The sequence below is a fragment of the Scyliorhinus canicula genome, chromosome 2 (genome assembly GCF_902713615.1).
Source record: "Scyliorhinus canicula chromosome 2, sScyCan1.1, whole genome shotgun sequence".
NCBI classification, from domain to species: Eukaryota; Metazoa; Chordata; class Chondrichthyes; order Carcharhiniformes; family Scyliorhinidae; genus Scyliorhinus; species Scyliorhinus canicula.
In genome coordinates this window covers 269,322,626-269,346,995 of record NC_052147.1, presented here as the reverse complement: position 1 = coordinate 269,346,995, position 24,370 = coordinate 269,322,626, and the positions used below count along the sequence as shown (strand labels likewise).

Genomic DNA, 24,370 nt, shown 5'->3' with positions numbered 1-24,370 from the left:
TTCTGTGACTTTGACTTCATCAATGCTTGGTTGGAGGCCAAGATCATCTTTGATGGGGGATTTCCTCAAACACGTCCTGTTGATTGATTATTCTGAGATGTGCCATATGAGCAGCACAGTAGCACAGTGGTGAGCACTGTTGCTTCACAGTGCCAGGGGCCAGGGTTCAATTCCAGGCTTGGGTCACTGTCTGTTTGGAGTCTGCATGTCATTCCTGTGCCTGCGTGGGTTTCCTCCGGGTGCTCCGCTTTACTCCCACAGGCGCAGAATGACATGCTGTTAGGTTAATTGGACATTCTGAATTCCCAAATGGACTCGAACAGTCGCCGGAGTGTGGAAAATAGAAGGTATCACAGTAATTGCAGTGTTAATGTAAGCCTACTAATAACTGACACTAATAAAGATTATTATCATTATCATAGAGAATATCAACAGAAATGAGATAGAGAATCTGGTGAACTGGTGCAACGACAATAATATCTCCCTCAAAACAAAGGAGATTGTCATTGACTTTAGAAAGCATAGGAGAACATGCCCCTGTCTACATCAATGGGAACGAAGTACAAAGGGTCTAGAGCCTCAAGTTTTTAGGTGTACAGATCACCAACAACCTGTCCTGGTCCCCCCATGCCGACACTATAGTTAAGAAAGCCCACAAACGACTCTACTTTTTCAGAAGACAAAGGAAATTTGGCATGTCAGCTACGACTCTCACCGACTTCTACAGATGCACCATAGAAAGCATTCTTTCTGTTTGTATCACAGCTTGGTATGGAGCCTGCTCTGCCCAAGACCGCAGGAAACTACAAAAGGTCGTGAATATAGCCCAGTCCATCACGCAAACCAGCGTCCCATCCATTGACTCTATCTATAATTCCCACTGCCTCAGAAAGGCAGCCAGCATAATTAAGACCCCACGCACCCCGGACATACTCTCTTCCACCTTCTTCCATCAGGAAAAAGATACCAAAGTTTGAGGTCACATACCAACCGACTCAAGAACAGCTTCTTCCCTGCTGCCATCAGACTTTTGAATGGACCTACCTCGTATTAAGTTGATCTTTTCTCTACACCTTGCTATAACTGTAACATTATATTCTGCAGTCTCTCCTTCCTTCCCTGTGTACGGTATGCATTGTTTGTACAGCATGCAAGAAACGCCACTTTTCACTGTATACTAATATATATGACATTAATAAATCAAATCAAAATTAATGTTGGTTGAACTCCTGTCTGAATCAGGAGGCTTCGGGTTCAAGCTCCACACCTAAATTACTGTGAACAGTTTTGTTCTCTTTATCGAAGGGAAGGCATACTGACGTTGGAGGCAGCCCAGAGAAGGTTCACTATATTGTTCTGGGGTATGGAGGGATTTTCTTGTGAGGAGAGGTTGAGTAGGTTGGGCCTGTACTCATTGGAGTTCAGACGAACATGAGGTAACCTTATTGAGACATATAGGGGCGTTAGGGGGCTTGATAGGATAGATGTGTTAGGTTGTTTCCCCCTGTGGGTGAGTCGCAGATCAGAAGGCATCATCTGAGTAAGGGGTTGCCCATTTAAGGCAGAGATGGAGAGGAATGTCTTCTCTCAGATGGCAATCAATCTGTGCAATTCTTTACTGCAAAGGACCGCAGGCTCACTAAATATGTCCATGGCTGAGATAGACAGATTTTTAATCAGTAAGGGAATCAACGGTTCTTGGAAAAAGGCAGGAAAATTGAGTTTCAGATTATCATTCAGATCAGTCATGATCTTACTGAATGGCAGAGCAGACTCGATGGGCCAAATGGTCTACTTCTGCTCCTACATTCTCAGCAGGTCTGACAGCATCTATGGAGAGAGAAGGGAGCTATCGTTTTGAGTCTGGATTACTCTCCGTCAATATCATCCAGACTCGAAACGTCAGCTCCCTTCTCTCTCCACAGAATCTGCCAGACCTGCTGAGATTGTGCAGCGTTTTCTGTTTTTTTGTTTCCAATTGCAGCATGTGCTTTTATTTTTTTTCTTTCTGTTGCTCCAGTTGAGCTGAAAATCGGGCGGGGACTTTAATGGGTGACAGAGCCACAACCACCTATTTTACACCCTTACCAAGTTTAATTTCATCACTCCTAATCTTAACTACTTCTACCAAGATTACAAAATTTATAAAATGAAGACCACAACCAGGCAAACTCGACGAGAAATGCAATGACTAGAATGACAGGTCATCTGAACAGTGCTGTTATGTCATCGCGTTTCCCTCTCGGTGTTTCGATCTGCCACCTATGGCATTTTAGTTTCCCCCGAGGCTTTGATCCACTACCGACTCTAATCTACTGTCAAACTGCACCACCAGCCATCCCTCAGTATCGTGACAGAACCACTGCACTAGAACAGGAGCCTGCCTGACAAATTCCACATTTTTTTTTGTTTATAAGACCAAGTTTTGACAAAAGTTCTTGGAGGATGAGAGACCGGATCCCTTGTGGTATTATCTGTTTCTAAAGCTAATCCTTGATATGAATGTTTAGAAACCTGGCAGGCAATGCCACGGGTGTCATCTGTCTGCATAATTGAGTCTTGACTACACTTTTTGAGGGCTCAGGGAAAGGAAACAAGTGGAATAGATTGCTTATTATACCAAGCTCTGAGATTTTTTGGTACTTGACAAGTAGACCAGATGTGTCATTGTCTGTTGACAAGATTAAGTTTTAACTGATGTTTTATTTTGCTGATGGCATGAAGATTGGAGGTGTAGTAAGTAGTGTAAACAGGAGCATACCATTTTTAATGGTACGGTGGGTGGAATTTAGAGGGCTCATTCTCCACGGGTACAAATTGCATTATGGGGGCAAAATCTCGCGAGAGGGCCATAACGGGATTTGTATCGGCAGGATCTCGGTTTCAGATCTTCCCCGTCCCTGGCCAGTGATGTTATCTGGGTCACACCGTTTATAATAAGTTCAAATATACTTCAAGACTTTACACAGTATTGTCCGCCCATGCTTAACCTTCCATCCTGTTGGTGTGATATCACAGCGGCGCAAATCACGGTTGATTTTCAAAAATGAGAACCAGTCCTGGTGATCATGCCGGGGATTCAGAAGGGAGTATAACCCCCGAGTGGTGAGGGACATGGCCGGCCAGGGTGCCAGTGACAGTGCCAGGTTGGCACTGAAGCAGGCGCTGCCAAGTGGGATCCTGCGGGGATGGGGGTGGTAAACCCCCTCCATTATGAGTGGGGTTCCCCTTATGCATGGTGGTAGTGGGGGGGATGGGGGGGGTGGGTGGGGGGGGGGGGGGGGGGAGAGGGAACAGTCCCAACAACAGTGCAGGGTGGGGGATGCCCAGTTACAGCACAGGGTGGGGAATGGAGACGGTGGATAGTGCCTCATCGTACTTCCATGGTAGATGAAGAGAGAGGGGGCTGAATGTGGTAGGGTTATTCACTCCAAAGCTTGGCGGCTGGTCCTCTGTGTCCCTGGGAGATTGGGGGGGGGGGGGGGGGGGGGGGACCTATTTTAAACACAGATCGGGGCACCCTTTAGTGATGGTGCAGCAATCCTTGTGGAGCCAGCCTTTCTGCCTCTATCAGGTCATGCCCTGCCAGGGTGACTGCACAAACCACGCCCCAACCATGCTCTGAGTTGATAACCCATGAGGTGGCTTAGTCTGAGGAGTGAAGGGACTGTGAAGGGGTGCAGCGGGAGACATGAGGAGGCAGACCTACCATTGCACGAAGAGGGTCATTCACCTTCTTGCAGCACTGTTGCCCCATCCACTCTGCAGCAAGCTGGCACCAACTAAGGCTGTCACGGCCTCCCAGGCAGGGGGTGGTTACCTTGGTGGATGGACGTCTGCGGGAAAGTGGCTGTGGGACGGTCCGCCTCTGCTGCGCACCATCCAGAGGTTTGGTCAGGGTTCCTTTGGAGAATCTTGGTGGTGGCTTCCTGCAGCCATCCCCCAGACTGCATCTGGAACAAGCGCTGGGGAGACTTTTATGAGGAGGACCCCGCTGATTGCGGAGATTAAATTGTCCAGGGTGAGCGAATCATCAGCAGGCCACCAAGAGCACAGCATGATTCACATAATTTTTCAAAAATTGTTAAAGAGGTTCAATATTCCATGAGATTTCCCACTGCCAGTGGGATTTGCACCGTTTCTCACCAGACCCAACACTTCGAGAAAATATGGCAATATTCCGCCCATAGTGCCAGTGTTATTTCTATTTATTAATTTACGGGATGTGGCCGTCGGTGGCTAGACCAGCATTTATTGCCCTTCCCTAATTGCCTTTGAGAAAGTGGTGGTGAGCTGCCTTCTTGAACCGCGGCAGACCCCGAGTTGTAGGTACACCCACAGTGCTGTTAGGGAGAGTGTTGCTGATGCTACACCATCAATCTCGTAAATCCTTGCAATAACAACAAATGCTAGAAAAGGTAAGAAGCTGAAAAGCCTCTCCTTTGTGCTGTGAGTTTCTATGCTTCTATGATTGTAGATCGGGCAGCATTTATGGGAGCAACACAGTGAGCATTTCAATTCCTTTCAATATGCTGACCTGACCTGCCAGTGCTTTCCAGCGTTTACTGCTTTTACATTTCCAGCATCGGCGGAATTTTGCTTACGTCAATTCTTGAAACCAGTACAGGGTAACCATAAAGTAATTTGAGAACTGTCAGATTTTGTGGGTTCTACTTTGAAGTAAAGTGGCAGACTGAGCATATTCAAATTGCTGACATAAGTCATTTTTTTTGTAAGCGCAGAGCTACTCTGTTGAGACTGCAAAGAGAATTTGGCCAATTCCCCTGTCAACAGTCCAATCTGTTATTCTTGTCCATGCCCATTAACTACTCCTCCTTTCAAGAAGGATTCTGATTCTTTGGTCCATAGAATTGCAGATCTACAGCCGCACCATGTGTGTGCTAAATTACGAGCATCTTAATGCATACATATAATTGGGATGGAATTCTGCGGAGGTTCTTCTGTGATCTATCATACCTGTGATGACCCTCACGAGGACCATGGGGAATCACCCATTGTTCTCCCCACGAGGCTTGGGGAGTGTAAGTTCCCATGGTAACAGGCGAAGGCCAATCCAGCTGGGACTCATTGTAGAGCATTTTAAATACCAATCCTGGGCTGGGACACTAATGTCAAACGCCGCAAGCGCGGCTTTACGTTTGAGTTAAAACAGATTTGGTTCAACATTTATCTTCATGTCTCCTGGGTTACTACAGTAACTTAAATGGACATTTTTGCAGAAACGTAAGTAAAACGATGTCAACATCATTTACGTCTAAGCTTTGCTTTGCTCCTGAGGCCCGAGATAATATTTTTTGCCCAACTTATTTTTTATTAATTCATGGGATGAGGGCATCGCTCGCTACGGAAGCTTTATCACCCATCCCTTAATGCCCCTGAACTGTGGGCATTTAAGTGTCAACTACATTGCTGTGGGTCTGGCGTCACATATAGGCCAGACCAGGTGAGGATTGGGGGTTTCCTTCTCTAAAGGACACAGTGAACCAGATGGGGTTTTACAACAATTGGCAATGGTTTCATGATCAAAATTAGACTTTTAATTCCAGATTTTCATAGAATTCAAGTTTCACCATATGCCATGGAGGGATTTGAACCCAGGTGCCAGGATCATTACTCTGAGTCTCTGGATTACTAGTCCATTGGCAATGCCATTATGCCACCACATCCCCCTTTGTAAAAACTTACAGGACATACAAAGGATAATTAGTGACGCAGATCTTTTTTTTTATATTAAGGGGCAATTTAATGTGGCCAATCCACCAAAACTGCACATCTTTGGGTTGTGGAGGTGAAACCAATGCAGACATGGGGATAATGAGCAAACTCCACACGGACAGTGACCCCAGGCCGTGATTCGAACCCGGGTCCTCAGCGCCGCAGTCTCAGTGCTATCCACTGCGTCACATGCCGCCCTTGCAGATCGTTTTTTATGACAATCGACAATGATTTCATGGTCATCCATAAGATTTAAGTTACTGGATTCAAATTTCACCATCTGCTGTGGTGGGATTCGAACCCAGGTCATTGACTTCTGGATTGCTAGTCCAGTGACAATGTCACATTACAAAAACAGATTACATGGTCATTATTGCATTGCGGTTTGTGAGATCTTGCAGTGTACAAATTGGCTGTTGCAACTTCTACTTTACAACAATCACGAAGCTTCATTGGAGATAAAACATATTCACGTGTCAAGGAGTCATGAAAACGTGTGTCTATCCATCGGTCTTTATTTCTTTGTGTCAGGCTGTAATATCGTCCACATACTGATTCTCACTCTGATGAAGAGGTTGTTAAAGGATGATTCAATATCATCAGGACTAACTGATATTGTTATTATGGGAGGCTACTTAGTGTGCAGCCGGGTCTATTGAAGTGGAGCTCTTTGAATTCAAACAACCAAGCAAACATTTGCTTTATTCCTTCATAAGTGTGAGCGTCCCTCACGGCGTGGTGACACAGTGGTTAGCACTGCTGCCTCACAACAACAGGGACCAGGGTTCAATTTCGATCTTGGGTGACTGTCTGTGTGGAGTTTGTACATTCTCCCCAAGTCTGCGTGGTGTTTCTCCGGGTGCTCCGGTTTCCTCCCACAGTCCAAAGATGTGCAGGTTAGGTGGATTGGCCACGCTAACCTTCCCCTCAGTGTCCAGCCTCCAGTTCCCATAACAGCCTCCCTGAACAGGCGCCGAAATGTGGCGACTAGGGGCTTTTCACAGTAACTTCATTTGAAGCCAACTTGTGACAATAAGCAATTTTATTTCATTCATTCATTTAATTCAAAGGTTAGGTGGATGGGGGAGTGAGCCCAGGTAAGGGTCGGTGCAGACTCGATGGACCAAATGGCCTCCGACTGCACTGTCGGGATTCTATGATTCTATGATCACTGACAAGGCCAGCGCATCCCGAGGAAGATAGTGCTGAGTCAACTTGTTGAACGGCTGCAGCCCAACTGGTTGAGGAACTGCCACTGTGCTATTAGGATGGGAGTTCCAGGATTTTGGCCCCACAGTGAGGAAGGTGCAGAGATATATTTCTAAGTCGGGATACTGCGTGACTTGAAGGGAAACTTGGAGATAGGGCTGTTCCCATGTGCTTGCTGCCCTTGTGCTTTTGGGTAGTCGAGGTTGTTAGTTTGCAGAGATGCCATTGAAGAAGACTGCAAGTCACTGCAGTTCATCTTGTTGATGGTACACACCGCTGCCACTAGTGATTGCTTAGGTGATGGATGGAATGTCGAACAAGGGCCTCCTTTGGTTATTGTCAAGCTTATTCTGTGTTGTTGGATCTACACTCATCCAGATAAGTGGAGAGTATTCCATCACGGTATATAGAGCAGCACGGTAGCATTGTAAGGCAGCACGGTAGCATTGTAGGGAAGCACAGTAGCATTGTGGATAGCACAATCACTTCACAGCTCCAGAGTCCCAGGTTCGATTCTGGCTTGGGTCACTGTCTGTGCGGACTCTGCACATCCTCCCAGTGTGTGCGTGGGTTTCCTCCGGGTGCTCCAGTTTCCTTCCACAGTCACAAAGATGTGCAGGTTAGGTGGATTGGCCTTGATAAATTGCCCTTAGTGTCGAAAATTGCCCTTCGTGTTGGGTGGGGTTACTGGGTTATGGGGAGAGGGTGGAGGTGTTGACCTTGGGTAGAGTGTTCTTTCCAAGAGCCGGTGCAGACTCCTTCTGCACTGTAAATTCTATGATTCTATGTAGCTGACTATGGGAGTATGATAACATAGTGGCTATGTTACTGGACTCGAAATCTCGAGGCTTGGATTAATAATATGGAGATGAGGGCCTGCGTTTTCATCCTTGAGGCAGGGAGGGGATGTCGGGAAAATTCCTGACTCAACTTGCCCTCCATGGAAGAAAGTGCCTGCAAAAACGTGACTCTTACGCATGGGAGTCTTTCAAATTTCAGTTGATTAGAATTCAGGAACAGCATGTACTTGCGAAGGTGAAGGATAAGTATGGCAAGTTTCGGGAATCTTGGATAATTAGGGATATTGTGAGCCTATTCTAAAAGAAAAATGAAGCATTCATAAGGTCCAGAAAGCTGAGAACAGTGAAGCCCTTGAAGAATATAAAGGAAAGTAGGAAGGAACTTAAGCAAGGGGTTAGGAGGGCTAAAAGGGGTCATGAAAGGTCCTTGGCAAACAGGAATAAGGAGAATCCCAAGGTATTTGACACATATATAAAGAGCAAGAGGAAATGGGTGAGGTACTAAATGAATACTTTGCATCAGTATTCACCAAAGAGAAGAACTTGGTGGATGCTGAGTCCAGTGTATAGATATTCTGGGCCATGTTGATATCAAAATGGAGGAGGTATTGGGCGCTTTAAAAAGTACTAAGGTAGCTAAGTCCCAGGGCCTGATGGGATCTACCCCAGAATACTGACGGAGGCAAAGGAGAATATTACTGGGGCCTTGACAGAAATCATTGTATCCTCATTGCCTGCAAGAGAGATCCCAGAGGACTGGAGAATGGTCAATGCTGTTCCTTTGTTTAAGAAGGGTAGCAGGGTTAATCCAGAAAATCATAGGCCGGTGAGCCTCACATCAGTGGTAGGGAAATTATTGGAAAAGATTCTTAGGGACAGAATCTACTCACATTTGGAAACAAATGGACTTATTCGCAATAATAAGCATGGTTTTCTGAAGGGGAGATCATGTCTCACAAACTTGATAGAATTTTTTGGGGAAGTGACAAAGATGATTGATGAAGGAGGGGCAGTGAATGTTGTCTAGATGGACTTCAGTAAAGCCTTGGCAATGTTCCTCATGGCAGACTGGTACAAACGGTGAAGTGGCACAGGATCAGATGTGAGCTGGCAAGATGGATACAGAAATGGAAACAGAGGGTAGTGGTGGAAGTATGCTTTTCTGAATGCAAAGCTGTGACTAGTGGCGTTCCGCAGGGATTGGTGCTGGAACTTTTATTGTTTTTAGTATATATTATTGATTGGAGGAATATTTAGCTGGTTTGTTTAGTAGGTTTGCAGATGACTCAAAGATTGGTGGAGTTGTGGATAGTGAAGAAGATTGTGAGAAGATACAGCAGGATATAGATTGGTCGACGACTTGGGCGGAGAAATGCAGATGGAGTTTAATCGGGAAAATGTGAGGTAATGCATTTTGGAAGGTCTAATACTAGTGGGAATTATACAGTAAATGACAGAACCATCAGGAGCATTGACAGGCAGAGAGATTTGGTGTTCAGACCCACAGATCATTGAAAATGGTAACGCAGGTGGATAAGGTAGTCAAGAAGACATACAGATTGCTTGTCTTCATTGGTCAGGACGTTGAGTATAAAAATTGGCAAGTCATGTTGCAGCTGTACAGGACCTTAGTTAGGCCACATTTGGAATATTGCGTACAATTCTGTCATCACACTACCAGAAGGATATGGATGCTTTGAAGAGGGTACAGAAAAGGTTTACCAGGATATTATCTGGTACGGAGGACATTAGCTATGAGGAGAGGTTGGATTAACCCGGATTGTTTTCACTGGAACAACGGAGGTTGAGGGGTGACCATCAAGAGGTTTACAAAATTATGAGTGGCATGGACAAAGTGGATGGTCGGAAGCTTTTTCCCAGGGTGGAAAAGTCAAATGCTCGGGGTCATATGCGAGGGGGAAAATTTAGAGAAAATGTGTGAGGCAAGTTTTTTACACAGAGGGTGGCGAATGCCTCGAACAAGCTGCCAGGGAGGTGGTTGGGGCAGATATGACAGCGATGTTTAAGAGGCATCGTGATGAATACATGAATAGGAAGGGAAAAGAGTGATATGGATCCTGGATGTGTAGGCGGTTTTCGTTTAGACAGGCATCAGGATCAGCGTAGACTTGGAGGGTCGGAGGGCCTGTTCCTATGCTGTACTGTTCTTTGTTTTTTGTTCATTGCTGGGGACTAAGTGTGGGCTGGAGTCAGGTCAACTGACTCAGGAAATGCAGAGGCAGCTACAGGCGCTGCTGGATGTGGAGGCAGGCTGTTTAAAAGGCCTGTCTCAGTGTCATGTGAATTTGCCCCAGTGAAAAAATAAAACATAAAGGTCCTCCTGCACTCACCACTTGCATCCCCTTCACCTTCCAAACACTCCCCATGCACCATCTATGCCACTTAATGCTGCACACACAGCCCCTATATCGCCTCATGTCCCCAATGCCAAACTCTGTCCTTACACCTGCTCACTATGGCCCTTCATACCCAGAGGCTGGTTTAGCTCACTGGGCTAAATCGCTGGCTTTTAAAGCAGACCAAGCAGGCCAGCAGCACAGTTCGATTCCCATACCAGCCTCCCCGGACAGGTGCCGGAATGTGGTGACTAGGGGCTTTTCACAGTAACTTAATTGAAGCCTACTCGTGACAATAAACGATTTTCATTTTTCATTATGCCAACTTCTGTCCTTCCACCAACCCCCTATATCCCCTCATGCCTCCTATATCAAGCTCGAACACTTCTTCAGGGAGCAATTGATCACATATTCTAATTGTTGTCTTGGCTGTCGGCTAAGCATACATAATGGGACTTGGTGAGCTATTCTCTTCCACAGTCATCAGTGATTTGCGAGGTTCTTTGAGAATGTATTGCAACGACAAAAATGGCGTCCCAAATTAAAACCACTCTGGGAAATAGAGCAAGTATGAGAAGCAAAGAAACAACGGTGGATCACCAAGTTGACTTATTGAGTGCATAGGACAGAAGAAACTTGGATTAATCATAATATGTCTGCTAACAATCCCAAATCTGCAGTGCGACAAGCAGTGCTGAATTTTGAATGGACAGTTTGAGGAAGTGGGGACAGAAACCATTCTGGAACTATGTGAAGTCCAAACAGAAAGTTAAAAACTTTACTGGTCCACTATTCAATCCAGTAACTGGGAGAGTCACTGATAAATCCCAACAATGTGCTCAGATATTTAGTGATTTTTATTCAACAGTCTGCACAGTCGAAGATTTAGATCAAGCCTCGGTCACCTCTCTATGTACAGCCGACTGATTGAAGACAATGCGCTTCACTCCTAATGGTCTTCAATAAAGGCTGTTCAGATGGAAGAACTTTAAATTCCTGGACTAGATAATATTATATTCTGTAAAGAGGGAGGTTATTTTTGTTGCACCTGCTTTGTCTGCGCTTTAAAAGATGGAGAAACGCCTAAAGAATGGAAAACTGCTCTTGGTGCCTGTTTTTTTTTAAACGGAGCAGAAATAATGGAAATTGTCAGCTGGTCAGTTTGTCTTGCCATATTGGAAAAAAATTTTAAAACATTTTTAAGTGCCCAATTTTTTGTTTCCAAATTAAGGGGCAATATGTGGGCAGCATAGTTGCTTCACAGCTCCAGGGTCCCAGGTTCGATTCCCAGCTGGGTCACTGGCTCTGCAGAGTCTGCACATTCTCCCCGTGTCTGCGTGGGTTTTCTCTGGGTGCTCTGGTTTCTTCCCACAGTCCAAAGATGTGTGGGTTAAGTGGATTGGCCATGCTATATTGCCCTGAGTGTCCACAAAATGTTAAGTGGGGGTTACTGGGTTACGGGGATAGGGTAGATACGTGGGCTTCAGTTGGGTGCTCTTTGTAAGGGCCGGTGCAGACTCGATGGGCCGAATGGCCTCCTTCTGCACTGTAAATTCTACGATTCTGTCAATTTAGCGTGGCTGTTCATGTATCCTCCACATCTTTGGGTCGTGGGCGTACACCCACCCAGACATGGAGAGAATGTGCAAACTCCACACAGACAGTGACCCGTGGCCGGGATTGAACCCAGGTCCTCAGCGCCGTGAAGCAGTAGTGCTAACCACTGTGCCACCGTGCCGTCCCTGCCACATTAGAAAACGAATGGAATCTTGTGTTGCCGAGACCATCCGGACCTTTTGGAAGGAGTGTGGCCTTACTGAGGACAACCAGTTTGGCTTCATCCCTGAGGGTTCATGGGCCTTACAGTTATTTTGATTTTTAGTCAATGTGACTGCTATAGTTGAAAGAGGCCAATGGTGTGATGTAATTTGCTTGGATTATTCAAAAGCCTTTAATTTAGAACGATATAGGTGATTATTGAACAAGTTGCCATGCACTGGGGATTAAAGAGAAACTTTACCAGTGGATAAACATTTTTGTGATACCATGTAGAAGTAGTCACTGTTAATGGGAAACTATCAAATCCAACACAGATGATTTCTGCATTCCTTCAAAGGAGTGTCCTGGGCCCTTTTCAATGTTGCTTATATTGACATTGATGGTCAGATTCAGCAGAGTACAGTTTGGAAAAATGCGGATGATATTAAAACTTAATTGGAAGTTAAGAAAAATAATCCAGGGCTCCTCAGCGCACTTCTCCAGAGTAAACACTGTACTATGGTGCAGTGGACGGAGTGGTAATTTACATTCAATGTGGCAAGTGTTCATTTTTCCATTTTTGTCACAATAATCCTAATTCGCAGCATCATATTGATAGCCAGCCTTTAGCACATTCAACCATTGAAAAGGATTTGGGTGTGACTGTCATAAGTAATTTGTAGTTTATGAATCATGTGGCCCAGGCAGTAAAGCAGGCAGAAAATGTTTTACGAGCGCCGAGTGCATCCTTTTTGAGTCGAGATGCTAAGTGTTTAGCTTAAACTCTATAAGCAGCTCCATATAGAAACATAGAAAATAGGAGCAGCACTTCATGCCTGCTCTGTCATTCATTATGATCATGGCTGATCATCCAACTCGATAGCCTGTTCCCCCCTGCCCCCATATCATAGAATTTACAGCGCAGAAGGAGGCCATTCCTCCCATCGAGTCTGCACCAGCCCTGGCCAGGGACCCAGGTTCAATTCTGACCTTGGGTGACTGTGGAGTTCATACGTTCTCCCAGTGTCTGTGTGGGTTTCCTCCGGGTGCTCCTGATTTCTCCCACAGTCCAAAGATGTTTGGGCTTAGCTTGTGGGAGTTTTGGATCTTCTGTTATGGAAATGGAAAGGCTTTAAATGGTTTGGTACAATACCACATGAAGATACATTCGCTTCCAAAGTCATTGAATTAGTAGCGAGTTAGTCTCGGTACAAAATAGCACAGCACCAAATTGTTCGCCATATTGTAATCAAATGTCTATATTAAAAACATTACCTTCAAATAATTGTGGTTCCTATTATTAAAAATAAAGATACCTGTTAACGAGTACGACGTAGTGACTGTTATCAATTCACCCGCAATGGAGGATCCACAGTTTGACTCGACCAAATGCCCTTTTACAGAGACTAGGGGAGAGCCGGGATGATGCAATGCAACTTTCAGCGGAGTAATCCCATTGAATTGGACCGATGAGAGGCAGCCAACGTAGCCCTCTGTGTTTGCCCTCAGCAGTTCTTTATCTAGGTTATCACTGTCTGAAACATGAATTAAACATCATGTGTAATTAGTCAGTTGCAGGACATGATAAAAGTTGACAACAGGCTAATTAAGCACAAATTAGCACTTATAATTGCCCACACATTATTTATCAAAATCAGCCACAATCTTCATCATAATGCTTTATATATGAATGTATGATCACTTCACACATAATGAAGTTAGACGTTACAAATTTTTAAATAAATACAATCTTTATAATCGGTTTTATACTAATTCTTAAATTATTCATGCGCTTTGTCATCCCTTTCATCGATTCACTCCACATCCTAAGTGCAAAGTGCATCTAAAAATTGATTGTTAATTAGACTTAAGGGAGAATAGAAAACATTGAAGTCAATTTTTCACATGCTGCAGTTCCTTAATTGTAAATTCATCAGAATTTTAATCAAAGTTGCCTGTGTGTCATCCTAACTTTCTCATTGACATCCCTAGGCCATCGGCAAGGGAAACTCATTACTATCATGAGAGCATTTATCATCAAGTTTACCACCAGTAGATCAATACGGAAAGTCATAAGTCTTCAGGGAGTCCAGCATCGCCGTTTAAATTTGTGCTGAATTTTCCCATCGGCTGCGGTGGCCCTGACATTGGGACTAAAGACCATGGGCCGAATTTTCCACCCCGCTGCGCCACGTTTCTGCCTCAACCCGCCGGCGGGATTCTCCATTACACTGGCCGGTCAATGGGGTTTCCCATTGTGGGGCAACCTCAAGCCGTCGGGAAACCTCCGTGCGCGAGCAAAACAGAGAATCATGCTGGTGAAGAATCCCGCCCATAAGTCCATAAGACCATAAGGCAGGAGCAGAATTAGGCCACTCGGCCCATCGAGTCTGCTCCGCCATTCAATCTTGGCTGATATTTTTCTCATCCCCATTCTCCTTCCTTCTCCCCATAGTTGTGTGTGGAATCAGAGGAGATAGGGGAAGGGTTAAATGGATATTTTTCGTCAGTGTTTACACTGGAGAAAGACAATGTTGTCGAGGAGAATACTCAGGTTCAGTCGACCAGGCTAGATGGAATTGAGGTTCACAAGGAGGAGGTGTTAGCAATTTTGGAAAACGTAAAAAATAGATAAGTCCCCTGGGCCAGATGGGATTTATCCTAGGGTTCTCTGGGAAGCCAGGGAGGAGATTGCAGAGCCTTTGTCCTTGATCTTTATGTCGTCTTTGTCGACAGGAATAGTGCCGGAAGACTGGAGGATAGCAAATGTTGTCCCCTTGTTCAAGAAGGGGAGTAGAGACAACCCTGGTAATTATAGACCTGTGAGCCTTACTTCGGTTGTGGGTAAAATGTTGGAAAAGGTTATAAGAGATAGGGTTTATAATCATCTTGAAAAGAACAAGTTGATTAGCGATAGTCAACATGGTTTTGTGAAGGGTAGGTCATGCCTCACAAACCTTATTGAGTTTTTTGAGAAGGTGATGAAACAGGTGGATCAGGGTAAAGCGGTTGATGTGGTGTATATGGATTTCAGTAAGGCGTTTGATAAGGTTCCCCACGGTAGGCTATTGCAGAAAATAAGGAAGTATGGGATTGAAGGTGATTTAGCGGTTTGGATCAGTAATTGGCTAGCTGAAAGAAGACAGAGGGTGGTGGTTGATGGCAAATGTTCATCCTGGAGTTCAGTTACTAGTGGTGTACCACAAGGATCTGTTTTGGGGCCACTGCTGTTTGTCATTTTTATAAATGACCTGGAAGAGGGTGTAGAAGGATGGGTTAGTAAATTTGCAGATGACACGAAGGTCAGTGGAGTTGTGGATAGTGCTGAAGGATGTTATAGGATACAGAGGGACACAGATAAGCTGCAGAGCTGGGCTGAGAGGTGGCAGATGGAGTTTAATGCGGAAAAGTGTGAGGTGGTTCACTTTGGAAGGAGTAACAGGAATGCAGAGTACTGGGCTAATGGCAAGATTCTTGGGAGTGTCGATGAACAGAGAGATCTCGGCATCCAGGTACATAAATCCCTGAAAGTTGCCACCCAGGTTAATAGGGCTGTTAAGAAGGCATATGGTGTGCTAGCCTTTATCAGTAGGGGGATTGAGTTTCGGAGCCACAAGGTCATGCTGCAGCTGTACATAACTCTGGTACGGCCGCTCCTGGAGTACTGCGTGCAGTTCTGGTCACCACATTATAGGAAGGATGTGGAAGCTTTGGAAAGGGTTCAGAGGAGATTTACTAGGATGTTGCCTGGTATGGAGGGAAGGTCTTACGCGGAAAGGCTCAGGGACTTGAGGTTGTTTTGGTTAGAGAGGAGAAGGCTGAGAGGTGACTTAATAGAGACATATAAGATAGTCAGAGGGTTAGATAGGGTGGACAGTGAGAGTCTCTTTCCTCAGATAGTGATGACCAACACAAGGGGACATAGCTTTAAATTGAGGGGTGGTAGATATAGGACAGATGTCAGAGGCAGTTTCTTTACTCAGAGAGTAGTAGGGGTGTGGAACGCCCTGCCTGCAACAGTAGTAGACTCGCCAACTTTAAGGACATTTAAGTGGTCACTGGATAGACATATGGATGAAAATGGAATAGTGTAGGTCAGATAGGCTTCAGATGGTTTCACAGGTCGGCGCAACATTGAGGGCCGAAGGGCCCGTACTGCGCTGTAATGTTCTATGTTCTATGTTCTATAACCCCTGATCCTCTTATTAATCAAGAACTTATCTATCTCTGTCTTAATGACACTCAGTGATTTGGCCTTCATAGCCTTCTGTGGCAAAGAGTTCCACAGATTCATCACACCGTGGCTGAAGAAATTCCTCCTCATCTCAGTTTTGAAGAATCATCCTTTTCGCCTGAGATGGTGTCCTCTGGTTCTAGATTTTCCAATAAGTGGAAACATCCTCTCCATGTCCACTCTATCCAGGCCTCGCAGTACCCTGTAAGTTTCAATAAGATCCCCCCTCATCCTTCTAAACTCCAACGAATACAGACTCAGAGTCCTTAACCGTTCCTCAAGCTCTTCATTCCAGGGATTATTCTTGTGAAGCTCCTCTGGACCCTTTCCAAAGCCAGCAGATCCTTCCTTAGATACGGGGCCGAAAATGGCTCACAATACTCCAACTAGCATCTGACCAGCCTCAGCCTCAGAAGTACATCCTTGTTCTTGTATTCTAGCCCTCTCGACATGAATTCTTGCTTTTGGCGCTGGGACGGGCTTTTCACAGGGAGCTGGGACCTCAGATGATCACCATTTACTTCAGCAATTTGGATTGGGCTATCAGAAATACAACTTCACAGATTTTGGCTGATACCAAATTTGGGGCTAGCTAACACTGAGGAATGGGGCAGGATTCTCCGCCACACCACATTTCTGCCCCGACCCGCCGGCGGGATTCTCCGTTACGCCGGCCGGTCAATGGAGTTTCCCATTATGGCAAGCCCCATGCCGTCGTGAAACCCCCGGGCGCCCGCAAAACGGAGAATCACGCCGGCGGAGAATCCTGCCCAATGTGTCAAAATATAACAGAACATTGATAAACTTGCAGAATGCGCCTGCAATTGGCAAGTAAATTTCAATGGAGATAAATGTGAAGTTGTATATTTTGTCTTGAAAAATAAGAAGGCCACTTATTATTTGGACAAGAAGTCAAAATTGCTAAAGGACAAAGTGACCTAGTGGTAGAGATAAACACATCCAATAGCACAGTGGATAGCACTGTTGCTTCCCAGATCCAGGGTCCCAGGTTCAATTCCTGACTTGGGTCACTATGTGGAGTCTGCACATTCTCCCCCTTGTCAGTGTGGGTTTTCTCCGGGTACTCCGATTTTGCTCACAAGTCCTGAAAGACGTGCTGTTAGGTGGATTGGACATTCTGAATTCTCCCTCGGTGTACCCAAACAGGTGCCGGAGTGTCACAACAACGGGCTTTTCACAGTAACTTCACTGCCGCTGACATCACCACCGGCCCATGCGCGCTGGGGGATTCTCTTCCGCCTCCGCCATGGTGTAGGCCGTGGCGGCGGCGGAAGAAAAAGAGTGCCCCCACGGCACTGGCCCGCCCGCCGATCGGTGGGCCCCAATCGCGGGCCTGGCCACCATGGGGGCACCCCCCGGTGTCCGATCACCCATGGCCCCCCCCCAGGACCCCGGGGGCCCGTTTGCGCCACCACCAGAGGTGGTTCAAACCTCGGCGGCGGGAGAGGCCTCCCAGCGGCGGGACTTCGGCCCATCACAGGCCGGAGAATCGCCGCAGGGGGCTCGCAGATTTCTCTCCCCCCCCCCCCAATTCCCGGGTGGCGGAGAATTTCTGCCACGGTGGTGTCGGAGAATTTCGCCCCAGAGCTGATATCAGAGAGACAGATATCAGAAGTACAGGAATATACTAAACAGGACAGGTGGAAATGGCTAAGCTCTTGTCCACCAAAAGTAAAAGCTGGGAGGTTGACCTCATTAAAGTCTTTATGATTGTGTAACAGTTTGATAAGCCTAGATAAATGTTTCTACTTAGGGAGGAATCCAAAACCAAAGTATATCTGCAAAGATCATCACTAATGAGCAATTTAGGATAAATTGCTTTATCCATAGCATGTCAAGAAGGGGTGGGACTCTCCATCATAAGTATTCGTTGAGGGGAACAGAATTGATTTATTGAATGGGAAGTTAGATGAGCACATAATAATAATAATCACTTGTTGTCACAAGTAGGCTTCAATGAATTTACTGTGAAAAGCCCCTAGTCGCCACATTCCGCCGCCTGTTCGGGGAGGCTGGTATGGGAATTGAACCCGCAATGCTGGCCTTGTTCTGCATTATAACCCACTGTGCTAAACCAGCCCCTAGATAGAGGAGAAAGGAAGAGTGAAATATGCTGATAGGGTGAGATGAATAAGAGGAGACACAAATAGAGCCAGCATTGACCTGCTCCAAGCCATAAGCAATTGGAAGAGCAGTTAACAGAGGTCCTTCCAGTGAATCTTATTTGCAGAAATTCTTGCTGATCACTAAGGCAATGCTTCTGAAAAGTTAACCATTAATCTAATTGTAATGGGACTAACGCATAGGCTGGGATTCTCCCTTCCGGGGACTAAGTCCCCACGCTGGCGGGAAAACCAGCGCCAATGACTCGGGCGTCAACGGGCCCCCAAAGTGAGGAGTTCTCACCTGCCTTGGGGGTTAGGTGGACGCCGGAGGGTTTGGCAGCGCTCCAGCTGGTGTCGAAGGGACGGCGCGAGTTTGCAGATGTGCCACAGGGCCGGCGTGGTTCCGCACACGCGCAGACTGGCCGGCGTATTTTGCTGTATGCACGGGGGTTTCTCTTCTCTGCGCCGGTCATGGCAGTGCCCGGCGCGGAAGGAAGAAGTGTCCTCACAAATCAGGCCCGCCTGCAGCTTGGTGGGCCCCAATCGCGGGCCAGGCCACCGGGGGGGCCTCCCGCCCCCCCCACACCCCCCGCCCCCCGGGTTGGATCCCGCCGCGCCCCCCGAGGACTGCCCCACTAACCCACTTGCTTACCTGCCAGGTCCCGCCATGTGGGACCATACGTAACCCACGCCGGTGGGACTGGCCAAAACGGATGGCCGCTCGGCCCATCGGGTTCCGGAGAATTTCCGGGGGGGGGGGACGTGCCGTGAGTCCTGCCCCTGCCCAAAAAACAGCGCCGAAGAATGCGGCAGTCGGCGTTCAGGTGGCGGGGTGGTATTCGCGCCACCCCCCGGCAATTCTCCGACCAGGTGGGGGGTCGGAGAACCCCGCCCACGATTTAAGGAAAGGTTTGTTAGGATGAATTCAACTCGAGTTTATACTGACATCGATTAATTGTGAGTTATTTGAAAGGCCACTTCAATAAGCCTAGTATTTTGTCTTGTGCTCATTTTGATACTATCCAAACACCTAGGGATGATTATAAGTCTGTGCGAATGGGTGGGTTTTAAATAAGTCAAAACCTTGCCCATATCGTCAACAAAAAGGTTTCAAGTTTGTTGTTAATGTTGGTTTAATTGTCGGTTGCCATACACCAACTTGCAGCAATTCCCATTTATTCAGCACACTTCTGCTCGATTACCTGCATCAACTCACGGGCCAGCAATGCCTCAAATTTAAAACTGTCATCATTACTTTGAAGTGCTGAGGGGTTTTGGCAAAGGTTGATATCATGACCGTTACAGGCTTGGAGGGCTTGTGGGCCTGTTCCTGTGCTGTATAGTTATTTGCTCTTCGTATCACATTGAAATCACTCCACAGCCTCACCCGACAAGATCTCTGCACTCTTCGAATAATGGTGTCTTTGTGCATCCTGATTTCCTTTGCCTCATAGTTGGTGGTCATGCCTTCAGTTACCAAGGCATCTGGAATTTGATCACAAAACTTCACTTCACTGTCTGTCTCTCATCCTTTAAGATTTAAAACTTACTTCTTTGAATAGGCTTTTGATCACCTGTCATATTATCTCCTCATTTCATTATCAGATTTTGTCTGATATCACTCCTAAACCTTAGAACCACAGAATTGCTACAGTGTAGAAGGAGGCTGTTCGGCCCATCGAGTCTGCGCCAACCCTCTGGAAGAACACCATACCTATGCCCACTGCCGTGCCCTATTCCTCCTAACCCCACCTAACCTGAGCATCTTTGGACACCAAGGGGCAATTTATCAAACCTGCCCATCTTTGGGCGGTGGGAGGAAACCAGAGCACCTGGAGGAAACCATGCAGACATGGGGAGAATGTGCAAACTTCACACAGATAGTCACCCAAGATCAGAATTGATCCTGGGTCCCTGGCGCTGTGACACTGTGCCACCCCCTCCTGTGAAGTACCTTTGGCTTACTACATAAATGGCACTACCTTTCTTCAGTTCTCTGCCCGAACGAAGGTCTGAGCCTAGGCGTTATGACCTCCACCATGGATAGGGAAGATGCTGAATTCGCACCAGCGGAATGGTGACTGAACCACATACTGTTGCCACCAATGTGCTCCATGCCAGCTGTCAAGCCATTTGAGCCACCCTGCCCCCCCCAAGGAGTCCGAGTTGCTGTGGGAACGTGCACGCTTACAGGCATGGTGTAGTCTGGAGTTATGGATAGTGGTGGTCGAGGCTCCAATTTTCTTCCCACCACCTGGCTGATCAGGAATCTCTCCCGCTCTTACCACCTGCCATTGACGTGTGTTGGAGGATTTACAAGCTGATATTCAGCCTGTTTGGCTGCGATATAAAGGTGTCTTCCAAGGCCATCAAGTCCTGGATTGGGAATTGACCCTGGAGCCTCAGTCACAGAGTCTTACAGCACCAGTCTGCACCAGTCATCAAGCATCCACCTATTCTAATCCCATTTTCCAGCACTTAGTCCTTGTATATTTCTGAGCTTCTAGCTCAGAGGCAGCGATGGTACCCATTGCTCCACAAGACCTCAAAGGACACTATATATGTTGTTATTGTTCTTTGTATCATGGGCACGATTTTGCTTTCTGCACGACGCAGCTTCCAATGAACTAAATGGAGGCTGACTTGTCTCTCCATTACATCTGCATTACAATACTGAAGAAAATGAATAGGTAATTTGAGTACCTATTGGGTAATTCAGTGACTGTCTCGAGGTAATAGCACATTGTGGGGATCGGTCCTGTCACAGATCAGATGAAGGATGCTTGAACGGTTCATCAACTGAAAATCTACAAAATTCTGGAAAACTGAAATGAAAATGGAAAATGCTGTTGTATTTTGTGTCACAGTTTATCAAGCTTGAACTATGTTACATCCTTGAAAAATCATTTGAACCAGTTGCATTCTGCAATATATAAATGGAACTTGTGGGTGGGTGCAATTTTCTGCTGTTTTCAGTCAGTTGTTTGTTTTTTGTACGGCTAGGGGAAGGTGGCTTGCTGTCATCACAATGGAATCCTGTGATTTGAAGTGAGGTGGTATTAGGCTTTGATTTAACCACAGTGATATTGGACTTTGCTTTTGTGCATAATGCAGGAAACTATCATACGCTGTACACATGTTAGAATGTAATGCTGGAGCGAAATTAGAACTTTGGCATTGAAATGGCTCTATTCATAGCTGAGAGAAAATCTAAACTGAGATGCTATGCCACTGGAATGAATAGGAATCCGTACAGACGTAATAGCTCCCGTCATCCGCACTGTGTCACGAGGAACTCAAATGAGCTCTTAGTGTTAATCTGCTTCGATTTGACCAATGTTGACTCATATCACCCGGATGTTGACATTTTCAAAAACGGACAATGATCGGAAATACAGAATGAGTGCATTAAGAAGGTGCCACCTCTGATCATTTGTACATAATGTGCCTGTCTCGAGTGCTTTCTCACTTATATAATAATAATAATCTTTAGTGTCACAAGTAGGCTTACATTAGCTCTGCAATTATTAGGGGCTGTTTAGCACAGGGCTAATTTGCTGGCTTTGAAAGCAGACCAAGCAGGCCAGCAGCACGGTTCGATTCCCGTAACAGCCTCCCCGACCAGGTGCCCGAATGTGGCGACTAGGGGCTTTTCACAGTAACTTCATTGAAGCCTACTCGTGACAATAAGCGATTTTTATTTCATTTTTTTTCCATTTCAATGAAGTTACTGTGAAAATCCCCTAGTTGCCATATTCTGGCGCCTGTTCGGGTACACAGAGGGAGAATTCAGAATGTCCAAATTCCCTAACAGCGTGGGCGGAATTCTCCGCAGGGGGCCGAATTCGTGAAGGCCGTCGTGAACCTTGGTTGAGTTCACGATGGCCTCGGAGCCCGCACTACGCACCTAATTCACCCCCACGCGGGGGGCTAGGAGCAGGCCTCCGTCTTTCTCGGCAGCGACCTCGTTGTGCCGATTTGTCCAAGCCGGGGGGGGGGGTGTCGCTGGGAGGGAGAATCGCGGGGGGGCGCCAGGGGGGCGCCAGGGGGGCGTAAAAATGTCGAGGGGCCCTCCCGCAATTCTCCCAGGCCGCATGGGGAGCGGAGAATTCCGCCCCGTGTCTTTCAGGACTTGTGGGAGGAAACCGGAGCACCCGGAGGAAACCCACGCAGACGCGGGGAGAAGGTGCAGACTCCGCACAGACAGTGACCCAAGCTGAGAATCAAACCCAGGACCCTGGCGCTGTGAAGCAACAGTACTAACCGTGCTGCCCTATATAGTGCTTATTTGAGTTGTAGGCCAATGGTTTAGGCTCAGGAGATCAAAGGCTTGCTATGGCGCATCCTAGGGCTCACAAAATGGTTGCGTTTTATAACCATGTTTCGTTCCTTCCTGGCAGGATCGGCTGCAGACCATGGCAACTCTGCATCTACCATGACAGCCTGGCCTTTCTACTTTTCTCACACCTTGGGGGCAACATGTATACTTTTCATTTGATGGTGTAACACTTCTGCTACTGGTCTGTGATTCAGCACTTTTATTGGTCTACAGATTCATAGAGACCTTCAGCAAAGAAAAGTCCCTTCAGCCCATCACGTCTGCACTGGTGAAAAACAACCACCGAACTACTCTAATCTCATTTTCCAGCACTTCGCCCACAGCCTTGTATGCCTTGTGTCATGTGAATGTCCCTTTCAGAAAAGTGTGTTTTATCAAATGGCTGCAGTGATGTCATTGTATGGGTGAAGCTGGAATGTGATTCTGCTTTTACTTTCGTTTTGAGCTGGAAGCTCTTTGTGGCTCTGTGTTTTAGTTTCTCTTTCAGTTGGAGAGCTGCATTCAAACAAGAAGGTGTATATCTCTCTCTCGAAAGAATGTCTCCAGATCACTTCATGATTTCAAAGTAATACCTGTTTCTGTAGAGAATTCTACTTGTTGAAAAGTGTTTTGGCTTATGGATGTTGTTAGGAAAGTTACTAAGGGTTACCTCTAGAGTACTGTATCTGTGGGGGGGGGGGGGTATCAGTGTTGGTAGTTGATACAATGTTTACTGTGTGTTTATAAAATGTTAGCTGGATTCATAGAATAAAAATTGTTTTTGTTTAAAAATACTTTTATATCTCTGTTGCATCACACCTGTAAAGTGGGCCCTTGTGATCCCCATAACCAAAATCTATTCAAAGTTGTGGGTCAGGTGAACTCCATGATAGACCCTGGCGTTCTCTAAACTCTGGCCTATAACACTTGGCATCGCAAGTCCACATATAAATACTTCTCAAATGTTATGTGAGTCTCTGCCTCCACCACCCTTTCAGTCAGTGAGTTCCAGACTTTCACCGTCTGGGTGAAAATGTTTTCCATCACATTCCCTCTAAACCTCCTGCCCCCTTACCTTAAATCTACTCCCCCTGGCCATTGACGCCTCCACCAAGGGGAAAGGTTTCTTCCTGTCTACTCTATCTATTCGTCTCATAATCATACACATCTCAATCATGTTCTCCCTCAGTCTCCTATCCGCCAAGAAAAATAACCCCAGATTATCCAATGTATCCTCATGGCTAAAACTCTCCAGCCCAGGCAACATCCTGGTCAATCACCCTTTCCGATGCTATCGAATCCCTCCTATTATGTGGATTCCAGAACTGCAAACAATATTCTTGCTGTGGCCTAACTAATTAACTGTGGGTGGACATCTGGAGGATATCTGTGATCTTTTTGAAACCCCTAACTATTGGCCTCCCAACATTTCCAAGATGGGGAGATAGTTGAGACCATGGACGGGATTCTGAGATGTGAGTTCCCCCCCCCACCACCACTGCCAGCGAGAATGGAGAATTAACGCTGAGCTAAAATTCAAGTTACTGCAGAGTGGCCAGAGATTCCCGCTGACGTGAACGGATAGAGAATTCCAGCCCCAGCTCTCACTGCACCGCTATAAGCACAAGTGAGACATGTTGGTACTTGCAAGGAGGGTCGAATTGTAGCATCTACAGAGGTGCCCATACTTCTCTGAAACCTGTCAACACCACTCTGCATAATCAATTGGAATTTCATTCCATCAAGCTCTCTAATATGTTGCAGAGGCTCCCTGACAGGTGATCCATTGAATTCAGCAATTCAAGCTTGTTTTTGAATCTGCACCTCTGTGC

At 46.4% G+C, this 24,370-nt stretch overlaps 1 protein-coding gene across 2 annotated transcripts in view; it reads right to left on the bottom strand.

The window, feature by feature from the left end:
• LOC119962139 (contactin-associated protein-like 5) overlaps positions 1-24,370 on the bottom strand; it is a 1,052,391-nt gene that overhangs the window by 102,629 nt on the left and 925,392 nt on the right. For both annotated transcript variants that reach the window (XM_038790062.1, XM_038790063.1), the window contains exon 22: positions 13,177-13,395. In XM_038790062.1, the coding sequence (XP_038645990.1) occupies positions 13,177-13,395 (219 nt within the window). The remainder of the gene's footprint in view (positions 1-13,176; positions 13,396-24,370) is intronic.